The sequence below is a fragment of the Dermochelys coriacea genome, chromosome 6, assembly GCF_009764565.3.
Source record: "Dermochelys coriacea isolate rDerCor1 chromosome 6, rDerCor1.pri.v4, whole genome shotgun sequence".
Classification (NCBI taxonomy): Eukaryota; Metazoa; Chordata; order Testudines; family Dermochelyidae; genus Dermochelys; species Dermochelys coriacea.
The window spans coordinates 15,230,953-15,247,197 of record NC_050073.1 but is presented as its reverse complement, the minus strand read 5'-3'; the positions used below and the strand labels follow the sequence as shown (position 1 = coordinate 15,247,197).

Sequence of the window (16,245 nt, the reverse complement as noted above, 5' to 3'; positions counted from 1 at the left end):
GTAACTCTCTGCCTAGGGGAAATAAATTTTAAAAACTTTTTTTTTTTTGTAGTAAGATGGCTTTTTCTCCCATTTTTAAGCTTTTCTTTTCCCGAGCCTAGGCCAACTCATGAAAAAAAAAAGCAGGGCATTCAAAAGGAGTGTATGTGTGGATGAGATGGTTTAAACTCCCCACACACTAATCAAAAAGATTATTTTAAACTATGAAGACATTTAGTAGTACATCCTCAGCTGGTGTAAACTGTCTTCACTTCATTGACTACAGTACTATGGGGTTTTCTGTAATGGTTAATCTCGTCTACCTTGGCCAGTACCTGGCGCTCTAGAAGGTGATAAAACGTTAGATTATGAACTTTAGTAATTAAGCAGTGTCATTTGTGGGAGTGTTAGGATTCCTTCCAGATTAATGCAAGAAATCATTTTGAATATCTGCATCTTCTTAAATTGCAATTGTGGATTTTTTACAACTTAAATCCAACTTCAGAATTCCTCTGGATCAGCTTTATCCCTGAATTCCACAGATTATCTATACGGTACTTTGGAGCACGTTGCTCGCGGTACTCGTTTTGTATGTATTTTAAGTTTATTTTTTATCCAGATGAAGTATTTATCAGGGATTAGGGTGTTTTAAAACCCCTTTCTCAGGATCCAGTTTGGGGTGTTAAACCTCTGACATGAAGTAATATTTCTTAAAATGACAATAGTTCCAATGGTAATACTTCTGAAGTAAAATATTACTTAATAGGAATAAGGGTATCAGAATTTGTATCTTAGTGGCTACCTCTTCAGAGGAAGATATTGTGTAATTATGAACACCAAATTCCATGATACCCTTAGCAAATTTCAAAAATAAAAGGAGTTAAAAAAATACATTTTATTCACACAGGATTAAATAACCCTTTTGTCACATTTTTTGCAACTGAGTTACTGCTTATGATTAGTGCTAACAGTATGAAGTTATTTTTTCAGGTCAAGAAAGGGAAATAATAGCAGATGATCTACCTCATCCATTTGGACTAACACAGTACAGTGATTACATTTACTGGACAGACTGGAACCTACACAGTATAGAAAGAGCAGACAAGACCAATGGGAAGAACCGGACACTAATTCAAGGACATCTGGATTTTGTGATGGACATACTGGTCTTTCACTCTTCGCGCCAGGATGGCTTGAATGACTGCATGCAAAACAATGGGCAGTGTGGACAATTGTGCCTTGCCATACCAAATGGGTATAGATGTGGCTGTGCCTCTCACTATACCTTGGATCCCAACAGCAGAAACTGCAGTTGTATGTCCTTTTATTTCTTATGATATTCTTAAGCACTTACAGCTCATTGCTGCTTGTGGTGCCTTTTACTATAGAAAGGGAAGGATTCATATACATACATCTCAAGGGTATTGGTTTTAAAGATGACCTGCAAATGGGGGAAAAAATGGTTTGTGCCCTTTCTATGGTGCATAATGAAGAGCTGAAAGGTTGGTTGGTTTTTTAAAGCCTTAGAAATAGCAGCACTGTCAAGTCTTTCTTGTTTTGCTGGATGTGTTTCTGGCGTGACTCAGATGTGTACTAGAAGCTTTCCCAGCCTTTAATTGAATGGATGGGTGGGTGTGAGTGACAGTCTAAGCAAAAGCATCTTTTCTCCCAAGTGTTTTAGTTAAACAAGTGTTAGCAAAAACATTAGGGTTTTAAATCCTCTGGGTAATAATCCCATCCCGTCCCAATTAATGAGGTTTCACTTCCTCTGTGTGTGTGATGTCATGATCCTGCTAGTTATCCAATGGTCCATGTAGCTCTTTCGGCCAAGTCCGATGTTTCTAATGAAAAAACAAGCAGGAAAAGAAAATGTGCTTGGGGAAAAAACAAATGAGCTGTCAACTCCCTTCCCCCCTCCCCCCCCCCCCAAAAAGTACAGAATCACAAAGAAGCAATAAGTGAGGGTCTTGTGACCTTTAACAAGCCAGGGATGATGTGTAAAAGTACCTGCATTTAAGACTCTAGGGCAGGGGTCTCCAAACTACGGCCTGTGAGCTGGATCCTGCCTGGGGCTTCCATTTGTCCAGCCCTCCAACCAACAGGGGAGAAGCGAACAGCTGAGCAGACATGCCCAGCAGGCAGGGGAAGGGCAGCCGGCAGCAGCTCACATGGGGCAGCAGCCCAGCTGAGCTGTGGGGAGGGATGACTGCCTCTGGAAGCCAGTGTCTCCCCAAAAGGGGAGCCAATTTAGGGGAGAGTCGTTGCTGCAGCCGAGCAGGCACAGACCCCTGCCTTAGAGTAAAAATACAAGCCAGATGCTTCATTACATCTCCAATAAATGGAGTAAAGAAGATGGAAATTAACAATTTCATAATGGTTACATTTTAACTACAGCACTAATAGAACCAAACAGTCCCAACCAACAATGGAAACCTGGAGCTTCTCTTACCACAGTACAGCCAAACTTTCAATCCTTTGTCGTTTTCTTCAGCGGAGCAGGAACGCCGAGCAGGCACAGGGCACAGCAGACCCAAAAAGGGGAGCCAACTTACAGTACCTGCATCGATTAACTTTTATACCTGATTTAGAATTTAATGCAACACTGACACAGTAGAGTAGGGTTGTTTTTTTAACGATTTTGCATATATTTTGCGTTTGTTTGCATATATTTAATTTCTTTCACACTCACGTCAGCCCATGAAGCCCCTTTAAAAATCTAATATGGCCCTTGTCTCGTAAAGTTTGGAGACCCCTGCTCTAGTGTGATTCCTAACTTCACTGTTATTAGCCTGACTGCATTATTATGCCATTCACATGTTGCTTGCTGTGTAATTTTAAGTATTCCATGATACTGAAGGGAAATAATATCTCAATAAGATAGTGTTGGGCTTATCCTCCAAAATGATGAAATTTTGAGCAAAAATGGGACTTAAGATTTAATAGCAAGAATATCAACTTATAATATTCATCCGATGAAGTGAGCTGTAGTTCACGAAAGCTTATGCTTAAATAAATTTGTTAGTCTCTAAGGTGCCACAAGTATTCCTTTTCAACTTGTGAGTAGTTTTCCTTTCTTTGTAATTGTTTTTCATGCTTCTAGATTTTTCTCTTCAGTCCTGTAGAAATTTTCTGTTAAATATTTTTTTACATGGCTAATGATTGCTACCAGTGTACTTGGGGGTTATGTTGCATTTTCTTTTCTTATGCATTTTGTTGGACTTGTTTCAGCACCCACCAGCTTCTTGCTGTTTAGCCAGAAGTCTGCAATCAGTCGGATGATACCAGATGACCAGCAAAGTCCAGATATCATCCTTCCTGTGCATGGTCTAAGAAATGTCAAGGCCATTGATTATGATCCCTTAGATAAACTGATTTATTGGGTGGATGGACGTCAGAACATTATTAAAAGAGCCAAAGATGATGGTTCCCAGGCAAGTTTATATATATGTGTGTGTGTGTGTGTGTGTGTGTGTGTGTGTGTGTGTGTGTGTATATATATTTTGAGTGTGTGTGTATTTAGTGTATTATCTTTTTTAGTATGTATTTTATACTAGAAGTTTTCCAGGCAGCCATCACCCTAAGCTCTGATCCTACAAAAATGCATGTGCTTGTTTAAATTTACTCACTGGGAGTAGTACCTATGGATTTGGAGAATCAGGATCTTAATTTGTATACAAAGAACAATAAGATAATACTGTCAAATATGGCATGTCACCACTTGACTTATATATTACAAACTACAAACCACAAAACTGTGATAGTTGTACAAAGACAGTCAGAGAAACTCTTAAGCCTGCTACCGCTAGTTTACTCTGTTTATTTCACAGTAATTACACTTTTTAAAATCAATGCTGTACATGACTGGTGAGCATAATATCGTTATAAAAGTCCCTGGGACTAAAAACTCAGTCTCAGCCATAAAAACCACATTTGGGCCTTAATTAAGCTTAAAGTTCATCACATACAATCATAGAAATGTAGGACTGCAAGGGACCTCAAGAGGTCATCTACTACAGTTCCCTGCACTCATGGCAGGACTAAGTATTATCTCTAGACTGTCCTTGACAGGTGTTTGTTTAATCTGCTCTTAAAGATCTCCAATGATGGAGATTCCACAACCTCCCTGACAGTGCTTAACTACGCTGACAGGAAGATTTTCCTAATGTCCAACCTAAACCTCCCTTGCTGCAATTTAAGCCCTTTGCTTCTTGTCCAATCCTCATAGGTTAAGGAGAACGTTTTTTCTCCCTCCTCCTTGTAACAACCTTTTATGTACTGGAAAACTGTTATCAAGTCCCCTCTCAGGCTTCTCTTCTCCAGACTAAACAAACTCAGTTTTTTTCAATTTTCCCTTATAGGTCATGTTTTCTAGACCTTTAATCATTTTTGTTGCTCTTCTGTGGACCTCCTCCAGTTTGTCCTCATCTTTCCTGAAATATGGTGCCCAGAACTGGACACAATACTCCAGTTGAGGCCTAATCAGCACGGAGTATAGCGGAAGAATTACTTCTCGTGTCTTGCTTTCAACACTCCTGCTAATACGTCCCAGAATGATGATTGATATATGTTTTGCAACAGTGTTACACTGTTGATTCATATGTAGCTTGTGATCCACTATGATCCCCAGATCCCTTTCCGCAGTACTCTTTCCTAAGCAGTCATTTCACATTTTGTGTATGTACAACTGATTGTTCCTTCCTAAATGGAGTACTTTGTATGTGTCCTCATTGAATTTCATCCTATTTACTTCAGACCATTTCTCCAGTTTGTCCAGATCATTCTGAATTTGAATTCCATCCTCCAAAGCACATGCAGTCCCTCCCAGCTTAGTATTGTCCACAAATGGTATAAGTGTACTCTCTATGCCATTATCTAAATCATTGATGAAGATATTAAACAGAATTGGACCCAGAACTGATCCCTGTGGGTTCCCACTCATTATGCCCTTCCAACTTGACTGTAAACCACTAATTACTACTCTCTGAAAATGGTTACCCAACCAGTTATGGACCCACCTTATAGTAGTTCCATCTAGATTATATTTCCCTATTTTATTTATGAGAAGGTCATGTGAGGCAGGATCAGAAGCCTTACTAAAGTCAAGATATACCACATCTATTGCTTCTCCTGTTTCTACAAGGCTTGGTACGCTGTCAAAGAAAACCATTAGGTTGGTTTGACATGATTTGTTCTTGACAAATCCATGGTGACTGTTACTTATCACCTTATCATCCTCTAGGTGTTTGCAAATTGACTGCTTAATTATTTGCTTGATTATTTGCTCAAAGTTAAGCTCACTGGTCTGTAATTCCCCAGGCTGTCTTTTGTGACAGGGTGCTGGGTGAGAACTGCTGACTCAGCCCTCTGTCATGCCAGCTCCCATTAAAGGAAGTAAATTGGAGCTGGCTAGAGAAAACCTGCACCTAATTGGTGAAAGGGAGACAGCTGCCTGCCCAATTAGCCTGGAGCTGTATAAAAGGCTGGGAGAATGGAAACTGGGGAAGGTAGTGAAAGCAGAGAGATAGCTCTTCCCTGCTGGGTGCAGACACTAGAACTCAAGCTGTATATGGTAAAAAGGTGGTGGGAGCACAACTTGTAAATAAATGGCACCAATGGTTACTGAACCCCAGGGTCTCCAAGTGACTTTGTCAGCACAGCAGGGGCAGGAGCCAAAAGAGCCCTGCAGCACCCTGCTACATCTTTATTTCCCTTTTTCTATATGACAGTCAAATTGGAAAAATAGAATCATAGAATATCAGGGTTGGAAGGGACCTCAGGAGGTCATGTAGTCCAACCCTCTGCTCAAAGCAGGACCAATCCCCAATTTTTGCCCCAGATCCCGAAATGGCCCCCTCAAGGATTGAACTCACAAGCCTGGTTTTAGCAGGCCAGTGCTCAAACCACTGAGCAACCCCCCCCCCCCCAAAATACTCAAGTGCTTTGCTGAATAAGGATGGGCTTGAGCACATGCTTAAATGCTCTGCTCATTCAGGGCTTTAATTCTTACTCCAGTTGCTTGCATAATTATGATAAAGTGTTGCTACTCAGAGACAATATCAGCAGTTACACAGCTGTCAAGTTTTGAATATTTAACAGATTCCTAAAACATATAATTAAAATAATTCACAGTGAAATTAATTTTGAGGTAGACTAGTTATAACTTCCATTGTTCTTTGCCTCCTGTAACCTCCACAACATGATTTAAAATGGAGCTGACACTTCCTGTCTATATGCGGGATTTCAGCTATCCCCATATTGACTGGATACATATCACCTCAGGACGGGATGCAGAGATGAAGTTTCTTGATACCTTAAATGACTGCTTCTTAGAGCAGCTAGTCTTGGAACCCACAAGAGGAGAGGCAATTCTTGATTTAGTCCTAAGTGGAGCCCAGAATCAGGTCCAAGAGGTGAATATAGCTGGACTGCTTGGTAATAGTGACCATAGTATAATTGGTTTCAGAGTAGCAGCCATGTTAGTCTGTAGTCTGTAAAAAAGAAAAGGAGTACTTGTGGCACCTTAGAGACTAACAAATTTATTTGAGCATAAGCTTTCGTGAGCTACAGCTCACTTCATCGGATGCATTTGGTGGAAAATATATTGGGGAGATTTATGTACACACCCAGAGAACATGAAACAATGGGTTTTATCATATACACTGTAAGGAGAGTGATCACTTAAGATGAGCTATTACCAGCAGGAAGGAGGGGTGGAAAGGAAGAAAACCTTTTGTGGTGATGATCAAGGTGGGCCATTTCCAGCAGTTAACAAGAACGTCTGAGGAACAGTAGGGGGTGGGGTGGGGGGAGAAATAACATGGGGAAATAGTTTTACTTTATGTAATGACCCATCCACTCCCAGTCTCTATTCAAGCCTAAGTTAATTGTATCCAGTTTTCAAATTAATTCCAATTCAGCAGTCTCTCATTGGAGTCTGTTTTTGAAGTTTTTTTGTTGAAGGATAGCCACTCTCAGGTCTGTAATCATGTGACCGGAGAGATTGAAGTGTTCTCCGACTAGTTAGCTTATGCTCAAATAAATTTGTTAGTCTCTAAGGTGCCACAAGTACTCCTTTTATTTTTTGCATAGTATAATTAAATTTAACAACCCTGTGGTGGGGAAAACACCACAGTGGCCCAACACTGTAGCATTTAATTTCAGAAAGGGGAACTACACAAAAATCAGGAGGTTAGTTAAACAGAAATTAAAAGGTACAGCACCAAAAGTAAAACCCCTGCAAACTCCATGGAAATTTTTTAAAGACACCATAATAGAGGTTAAACTTAAATGTATACTCCAAATTAAAAAACACAGTAAGAGAACCAAAAAAGAGTTACCATGGCTAAACAACAAAGTAAAAGAAGCACTGAGAGGCCAAAAGGCATCCTTTAAAAAGTAGAAGTTAAATCGTAGTGAGGAAAATAGAACGGAGCATAAACTCTGGCAAACAAAGTATAAAAATATTATTAGGAAGGCCAAAAAAGAAGAATTTGAAATACAGCTAGCCAAAGACTCAAAAAGTAATAGCAAAAAAAAATTTTTTAAGTACATCAGAAGCAGGAAGCCTGCTAAATAACCAGTGAGGCCACTGGACAATCGAGATGTTAAAGGAGCACTCAAGGACGATAAAACCATTGCAGAGAAACTAAATGAATTCTTTGCATCGGTCTTCATGGTTGAGGATGTGAGGGAGATACCCAAACTTGAGCCATTCTTTTTAGGTTACAAATCTGAGGAACTGTCCCAGATTGAGGTGTCATTAGAGGAGGTTTGGAAGCAAATTGATAAACTAAACAGTAATACGTCACCAGGACCAGATGGTATTCACCCAAGAGTTCTGAAGGAACTTAAATGTGAAAAAGCAGGACTACTAACTGTAGTCTGTAACCTATCATTTAAATCAACTTCTGTACCAAATGACTGGAGGATAGCTAATGTGACTCCAATTTTTTAAAAGGGCTCCAGAGGTGATCCCGGCAATTATAGGCCTGTAAGCCTGATTTCAGTACTGGGCAAACTGGTTGAAACTATACTAAAGAACAATATTGTCAGACATATAGATGAACATAATTTGTTGAGAAAAAGTCAACATGGTTTTAGTAAAGGGAAATCATGCCTCACCAATCTACTAGAATTCTTTGAGGGGGGTCAATAAGCATGTGGACAAAGGAGATGCAATGGATATAGTGCATTTAGATTTTCAGAAAGTCTTTGACAAGGTCCCTCACCAAAGGCTCTTAAGCAAAGTAAACAGTCATGGGATAAGAGGGAAGGTTCTCTTATAGATTGGTAACTGGTTAAAAGATAGGAAACAAAGGGTAGGAATAAATGGTCAGTTTTCGGAATGGAGAGAGGTAATAGTGGTGTGTCCCAGGGGTCTGTACTGGGACCAGTCCATTGTAACATGTTCATAAATGATCTGGAAAAGGGGATAAACAGTGAGGTGGCAAAATTTGCAGATGCAAAACTACTCAAGATAGTTAAGTCCCAGGCAGACTGCGAAGAGCTACAGAAGGATCTCTCAGAACTGGGTGACTGGGCAACAAAATGGCAGATGAAATTCAATGTTGATAAATGCAAAGTAATGCACATTGGTAAACATAATCCAAACTATACATATAAAATGATGGGGTCTAAACTAGCTATTACCACTCAAGAAAGAGATCTTGGAGTCATTGTGGATAGTTCTCTGAAAACATCCCCTCAATGTGCAGCGGCAGTCAAAAAAGCAAACAGAATGTTGGGAATCCTTAAGAAAGGGATAGATAATAAAACAGAAAATATCATATTGCCTCTATATAAATCCATGGTATGCCCACATCTTGAATACTGCATGCAGATGTGGTCACCCCATCTCAAAAAAGATATACTGGACTTGGAAAAGATTCAGAAAAAGGCAACAAAAATTATTAGGGATATGGAACGGCTGCCATATGAGGAGAGATTAATAAGACGGGGACATTTCATCTTGGAAAAGAGACAACTAAGGGGGGATATGATAGAGGTCTATAAAATCATGACTGGTGTGGAGAAAGTAAATAAGGAAGTGTTATTTACTCCTTCTCATAACGCAAGAACTACAGGCCACCAAATGAAATTAATAGGCAGCAGATTTAAAAACAAACAAAGGAAGTATTTTTTTCACACAATGCATCGTCAACCTGTGGAACTCCTTGCCAGAGGATGTTGTGAAGGCCAAGACTCTAACAAGGTTCAAAAAAGAACTAGATAAACTCATGGAGGATAGGTCCATCAATAGCTACTAGCCAGGATTTGGCGACAGGGGATAGATCACTTGATGATTACTTGTTCTGTTCATTCCCTCTGGGGCACCTGGCATTGGCCACTGTCAGAAGACAGGATACTGGGCTAGATGGACCTGTGGTGTGACCAAGTATGGCTGTTCTTATGTTCTTATATCTCTCTTGCTTTCAGAGAACCCATTGTAAATTACTCATGTCCTCCAAACAAGAAAGAAAATTTACGTTCTAAGCTATTCTGATTGATGCCCTTGATTTGGGCGGGGGTGTGTGTGTCAAACTGAATTACTAGCTAGGGACGGAGGAGTTTTGAGGAAGTGCTGAACACGCTGTTTGGGTGATACAAGGTGTTAATTGTTGGAGTGTAGCTTTCCTTTTGTGGGACTTGCCAGGTGCAAATTGCATTCGAGATTAATTTGCTGTGTTTTTTCTCTTCTATTGCACTGATTAAAGGGTGTTAAGGTCTTTGAAGCAGCAGCAGCTCCTCTGGAAATTTGGCTTCCTAGTTTACAACTTTCTTTAATTTGTTTTGCTGAATTTTGCTATTTCATGTTCCATGAATTTTGCTAATTAGTATTTTGTACAGATATTGGATATTATTTTTCCATTTCTGGGAACACTTTCCTTGGCTAAGGAAAAGAATAGCTTTGATTTTTAAAAAAATTTATATTTCATTACATGCTGTCAAGATGAAAATGCATATACATTAAAATAATTCATTAGCTTCTCTTTAAACACATCTTAGATTATTAAAACCAAATTGTAAAAACGCAGTGTATTTTTTTTTTTTTTTTTTACAAATCCTGCTGTTTCTTTTTTCTATTAACTCAGTTTGGGCTGTGAATAAAGCTCTGCCTGTTTAAATATATAACAGTCTTTGGATCTGGATCATCTTGTCTTTAAGTCATCTAGTCCATTCCCTGCTAATACAATATTGTTCCCTATGCAACATTCACCATTGTTCTATTCAGGCTAATTTTGATTAATTCCAGTGATGGGAACTCCATGATTTCTTTTTGGAGACTTTACATAATCTTAATGACTTTTTGTCCAGATGTTGTCCCTAATCCAGAGCATGGTTTTTTTTCACTTAGCTTCATACTATTTCTTCTAGTTTTTCCTCCTTAAATAATTTCCTTCCTGATTATTTAAGATATTTGTAGATTATCAAATCACCCCGTAATGAAAATGAAATGTTTTCACAGTTCTTGTCTTAAAGGGTCTTCTTTTTTTGTTGTTCTTGTTGCCCCATAGCCTTTCACTGTCATGAGCACTCCAAACCAAAGCCAAAATCCAGAGAAGCAGCCGCATGACTTGAGTATTGATACTTACAGCCATACCTTGTACTGGACCTGCGAGGCCACAAATTCAATCAGTGTTCACAGACTTAATGGAGAACCAATTGGAACGGTGTTAAAAGGAGATCATGACAAGCCAAGAGCCATAGTAGTCAATGCAGAGCGAGGGTGAGTCTTTTTCCATGCTTTGAGATTGAGTGAATAGTGCGTTTATTCATTTAAGGCCAGATCCTCAGTTGCTTTGAATCAGCAGAGCCCTGTGGATTTTACACCAGCTGAACATCTGGACTATAACGTTTAGTTTTTCAGGAAATAGTGTGTTCAGAAATAATTCAGGTTTCAGAGTAGCAGCCGTGTTAGTCTGTATCTGCAAAAAGAAAAGGAGCTCACTTCATTGGATGTAGCTCACGAAAGCTTATGCTCAAATAAATTTGTTAGTCTCTAAGGTGTCACAAGTCCTCCTTTTCTTTTTGAGAAATAATTCAGTCCTCTGTCATGTGAAAACATCACAATAACAGCTTGTGCAATCAGATCAAAGCAGATGTATTCCTTTACATTTTGAACCTGTATATTTTAAGGCCAGTTCTGCCTGAAGAATGTTTTACAATTATATTTTTTAAATTCTTGATATAAATTTTAAACAGGAGGATGTGCTGGATAGATTTTCCACAAGCATCTGAAATAAAAGGAATTGTTTTGTTGCATAGCAGTTTTGGTTATATTCAGGGTATCATTAGCTTTGGGCTTGACATCGGTGAAGAATGAGCCCTTTTACCATTCTCTTTAATAAGTTAAATACCCAACTTCCTGACTACTATTAAAATGGCTTAAGAATCATATGTCGGACAGATGTTGAGTGACAATATTCTATATCCATGTAGATACAGCGGTTCTGAGAAAATCTGTGCAACATTTTCAGGGTTGTTGACTTACTGTTCAACTAGGGTATGATTATATAAGTCCCTAATATCTATAAACCATTTTAGAGGCTAGTGTGGGAGAGGGGATTAGAGATAGGTAAGGCTTCAGTTTTATTGGAACCAATTCACAAGGACATATTTCATAGTCAGAAAAGGAAATCTTTAGTCTGTGCTTTTGGAATTAAAATGGGAATTTGCTTTTCCAGGATGATTCCTGAAACACGCTGACTCGCTAGCCTCCACCTTTCCAGCTATGCTTTCAAACCATTTTAAAAAAAATCCAAACTTGAATTTTTTAAAAAAGTCTTAAGGATTAAGGAACAGTGAATATGGGCCACCAGGAGACCTGAATTGAGTAGTGACTCCTGACCTGTGCACTGAACTGCTTAGAATAGTGCCATTCTTAGCAGTGTTTCTCTTCCTCTGGGAGCATGAATCTTGTTAATCTTATTGGGATTTTTTTCACGCAGTGAAAGGGGAGGAGCCTTATAGAGAAGACAGGATTTTTTGTGAGCGTTGCTGAGAACTAAGTCTGGGGAGGAAGTGCTCAATAGCACTCGTTAGGTTTAAAAGAAACTATGATACGACTATAATTAAACCCCCAAAAGTCTTGGTTTAAGAGGCTGGTATCTATATTTGTTATCAGGTACATGTACTTCACCAACATGCAAGAGCGAGCCCCGAAGATAGAGCGCGCAGCCCTGGACGGCACGGAGCGAGAAGTGCTCTTTAGTACCGGTCTGATCCGGCCTGTTGCGCTGGTAATTGACAACAAGCTTGGGAAACTCTTCTGGGTGGACGCAGATCTCAAACGCATTGAAAGCTGTGATTTGTCAGGTACGCGGTAGCTAAGCATGCTGAGTATTGGGTATTTCTAGTGTGTATAGTCCTTCTCTGACACAGACCCCCAAGGGCTTCTTCTAACTCTATCAATGCCTATTTTGTGCAGGCAGTGCAGAAATGATTAGTCACGGGCTCTTTCCTTTGCAGCACATACATGGACAGAGCTTGTAAACCTCTTAAAGAACAATAGCACCATACCTGAGTGTTCTGGTTTTTTCAATCACTGTAGTTACACCTGGCTTTTAAATTCCAAAGGCTGATCAATGGCAGTGCAGACAATGGCAGGTAACTGTAGTAGGAGTAACTTAAAAGGGCATTGCCAAGACCGAGAGAGTCATTTAATTCATGCATACATGCACCCTTCCCACACACCAAAAACTTTAATCCTTCTGAAGCGAGTGACAATTTAGCATGTCTGGAATACTGATTTAGCATAGCATAATGTGAAGTCATCACATTTCCCGCTATAGCAATGCTACTTCTCATCTGTAATTATAATGCTACTACTTGGCTTTTATACATGGCTTTATCTGTAGATCTCAGTGCTTTACAAAGGTGTATAAGCATTATGGGCCCCCATTGTACAGCTGAGGACATTGAGGAATAGAGAAGTTAGACTACTTGGCCAACGTCACTTGGCGAGTCAGTAGCAGAACCAGTACTAGTATTCATATTTGCTACTTTCCAGTTCAGTGTCAGTCACTTCTAAACCTCTGTGGATCAGAGGAAGCAACATATGGAGGAGTCAGGAGAGCAACGAGTTTGAGACTAAGGAGCTAGAGGCAAAGTCACCAATAGGAGGCAAGATCCAAGTCAAGGTTCAGAGAGTAGAGTGCACAGGGCACAATAGGAGGACAGTAATAGAAATGTGGGAATGGTTGGGCAATAGAACACACGAGGATTGGAAGAGAAGGGTTGGGAAGGTGAGACACAGAAAGTAGAACACTTCAGAACTGGAAGAGAGACCAAAAGTCAGGAGAGCATTTAGTTAACCTGTGGAAAGAGTAGTGCTGCTCGGGTATGAGAATGCATAGAGAGGGTGGGGTAGGCCAGTAGTGAAAGGAGAGAGGGTCGTGTAGTAGAACACACAAGCATAGGGATCAAAGTAGGGATTGATTATTACTCTTGTTTGTTCAGGGCGTAGCACAATTGGGTCCCACTCTTGGCTGGTCTTCGGCCCTATTCTAATAAAGTGGGGCGGGGAAGAGAGAGAGGGAGTGTCAGAGATGCACCAAAGAAGCATGAGAAAAATCAATTGAAGATAGAGCTGTAGGGGAATGCACCTGGGAGGAGTGCAATGAACAAATCTGTGTTGGTATTGCCTCTAAAGAGAAAGCTAAAAAGCAGTGCCAGCTACACCCAATAAAGAGGGAAAGGAGACCCAGTCAATTAGCACTTGCTTATATTTGTAGCGTTCAAGAAACCTAGCCATGACTTCAGTTTCTGCTTCAAGGCTAACACCCGTAAAATCCTCTCTGTGCGAAAGAATTGAGTCTTGTTGTTTTTATATATGTAAAATATTCACGAAAATACCCAGACTTAGAATGTTTGCAGTTTTGAGTTGAAGCTAGTTGACAGATGGGTTGGCTTTTTGTTGGCATTTTGGATTGTAAGCTCTTTAAGGTAGGGACTGTCTCTGTGTACATTCAGCACCTAGCACATTGGGGCTGGGAAGTGCTACAGTAATACAAATCATAAATTATAATTTGGGCTACCGATTTCAGGTTTTAACTGGTAAACACCAATAAAACACTCCCAATTTTTTTTAAAAAAAGCGTTTATCCAATAAACACTGGAAAAACTTTGTAAATGGTTAATCGGTTTCTGTTGACTTCCCCTCTTTCCCAGTGCAGTTTGTTTATGTAAGTGATGTCTCTCCTCCCTGGCTTGTATATACGGGCTTGTGTGCATTATCGCTCCATTTAGACTATGAGAAGGAGGTTTCTAAAGTGCACCAATGTGTTGAGAATTAATTGGCACATATAAACCCTGCTGGTGCGCACTCAAGTATCCCCCGTGTGCTTTAATGTAGTGCTGTTTGAACGAGTACTATGTGCATAAGCAAAGAGAGAGCCCTCAAAGCCCCCATTTTTTTGACATCTACATGGAACTCAAAAATTGCTAAACAAATAAAACCTGAAAAATGAAATTAATAAACCCTGAAAAACAGAAGCCCTAATTATAATGCACTGTCAATTTCTCAGGGAAGCGATCTGTTTTTTTTCTTTTCTCTTTTTTTGTTTGCTAAGTGATATGTATATTAGAAGCGACTTAGGACTCAGGTGGTACTAGGTGAATGATGACCAGTATGCAATAGTCATAGTTTTGGCAGGGGATAGCACATTGTGGCTTCCATTGTAGCTGGTCTGTGTTCCCCTAAAGAACTTCATCTGAACACTACAGATGTAGCACCTTAAATTAGGTGGATCATGTTACAAGAAAAACTAAACTTCCTCTGCTTAGTCTTGAATCGGTGCTTATAACATATATTTATTTGATGAACATAAAGGGGAAGCAGCTAGAAAATAAGATGCTATAGAGAAGATGAAAGGGGAAAACTGTAGGGATAAAAGAAAATCTGTAATGTTGATTAACCAGAGGGTATGCCTCTCGTAGCCAGAGAGATATGGGTATGTTTGATACAGGTGAACTCACTGTAATTTGATCCACTGAGCTGTTGATTTTTGGAAAGTTAACAGCACATCTTTGCGTTTAAAAATGCTTTGTATTTTCATATTGCAAGCCTCGAAGAGAATCGACAGCCAAAAGGACCTTGGCTTGAATGAGACCATAAGAAATAAATTGTGCATTGGGCAAAACACATTAAAACAAAAACACATACACAGAAGGATTCTAATGTAAACTGAGGTGATCATGAAAAATCAGATCAAAAGGTTGTGTTGTATATTTTTATTCTGATTAGGCAGTGCTAGGCATCCTTTCCCTCTTGCAGAATTAGGGGAAGGAGATGACACATTTTTTTGAAACTTGCACCAAATCTAGATATTTTACAGCACCATGTTGAAAGTGGCAGAACAGCAACTAAGCTGTCCAATGTTTAATTTTCAGGGAAGGTGTTACATGGTCTTGTCTGTAGGACTTTCATTTTCATAACTAAGGGTTTAGCCCTGTGCCCTGCCTCTGACCACACCCCACCAGCTTTGAGTTATTGCTGCTTTTGGGGATTTCATAAGGCTTTGCAAACAACTTCAGTTTGCCACCAGTTGAGTAATATAACTTGTTTATTTTATTTTTAAATAGCTGAAAGAGTTTGAAAAATTTTATTTGAGGTCAGAACAAATACTTTGTGTTTGATGGAAATGTAAATAGGGGAATTATTTGTCCTTCAAGCTTTTCATAATGTTTTTTTTTTCATTTGATTTCTAATTTCCACCTTCAAAAGATTACACATTTATTTCATACTGGAAATCGAAGTGTTTAATCACTAAGGAAATTAGATACTACTTTAACTTGTAACATGTTTTTCATTATCATTTTTATTACTTAACCAGAAGGAGAATGCTACTGAGAAACTATTCTTTATTTATTCATTATTTTTTTTCCTAAACTACAATACAGAGGTGCCCACGATCCAGTGCTCTCAGCACCCTTAGGCGCTCTTTTAAAAAATCACTGATGACTCTCTAGAGCTGTAAATGACCCATGATCAAATAACCCAGTGACAATATAACTGTAACACACATGGAGTAAGGATTGTCCCATGGTAAGGGCAGTAGCCTGGGACTTGGGAGACCCAGTGTCAGTTCCCTGCTTGGCCATGGACTTCCTGTGTAACCTTGGGCATGCCCCTTAGTCTCTCTGTGCCTCAGTTCTCCATCTATAAAATGAGGACAATAGTACTTCCCTATCTCACAGACATATTTGTGAGCATCAACACATTAAGACTGTGAGGTCCTCAGATACCACAAGGATGGGGGGGGGTCA

At 39.5% G+C, this 16,245-nt stretch overlaps 1 protein-coding gene across 2 annotated transcripts in view; it reads left to right on the top strand.

Annotated features, from left to right (window-relative positions):
• The window catches only part of LRP5 (LDL receptor related protein 5), a 260,875-nt gene that overhangs the window by 220,070 nt on the left and 24,560 nt on the right, over window positions 1-16,245 (top strand). For both annotated transcript variants that reach the window (XM_038407882.2, XM_038407880.2), the window contains exons 12-15: window positions 970-1,293; window positions 3,208-3,410; window positions 10,494-10,705; window positions 12,104-12,294. In XM_038407882.2, the coding sequence (XP_038263810.1) occupies window positions 970-1,293; window positions 3,208-3,410; window positions 10,494-10,705; window positions 12,104-12,294 (930 nt within the window). The remainder of the gene's footprint in view (window positions 1-969; window positions 1,294-3,207; window positions 3,411-10,493; window positions 10,706-12,103; window positions 12,295-16,245) is intronic.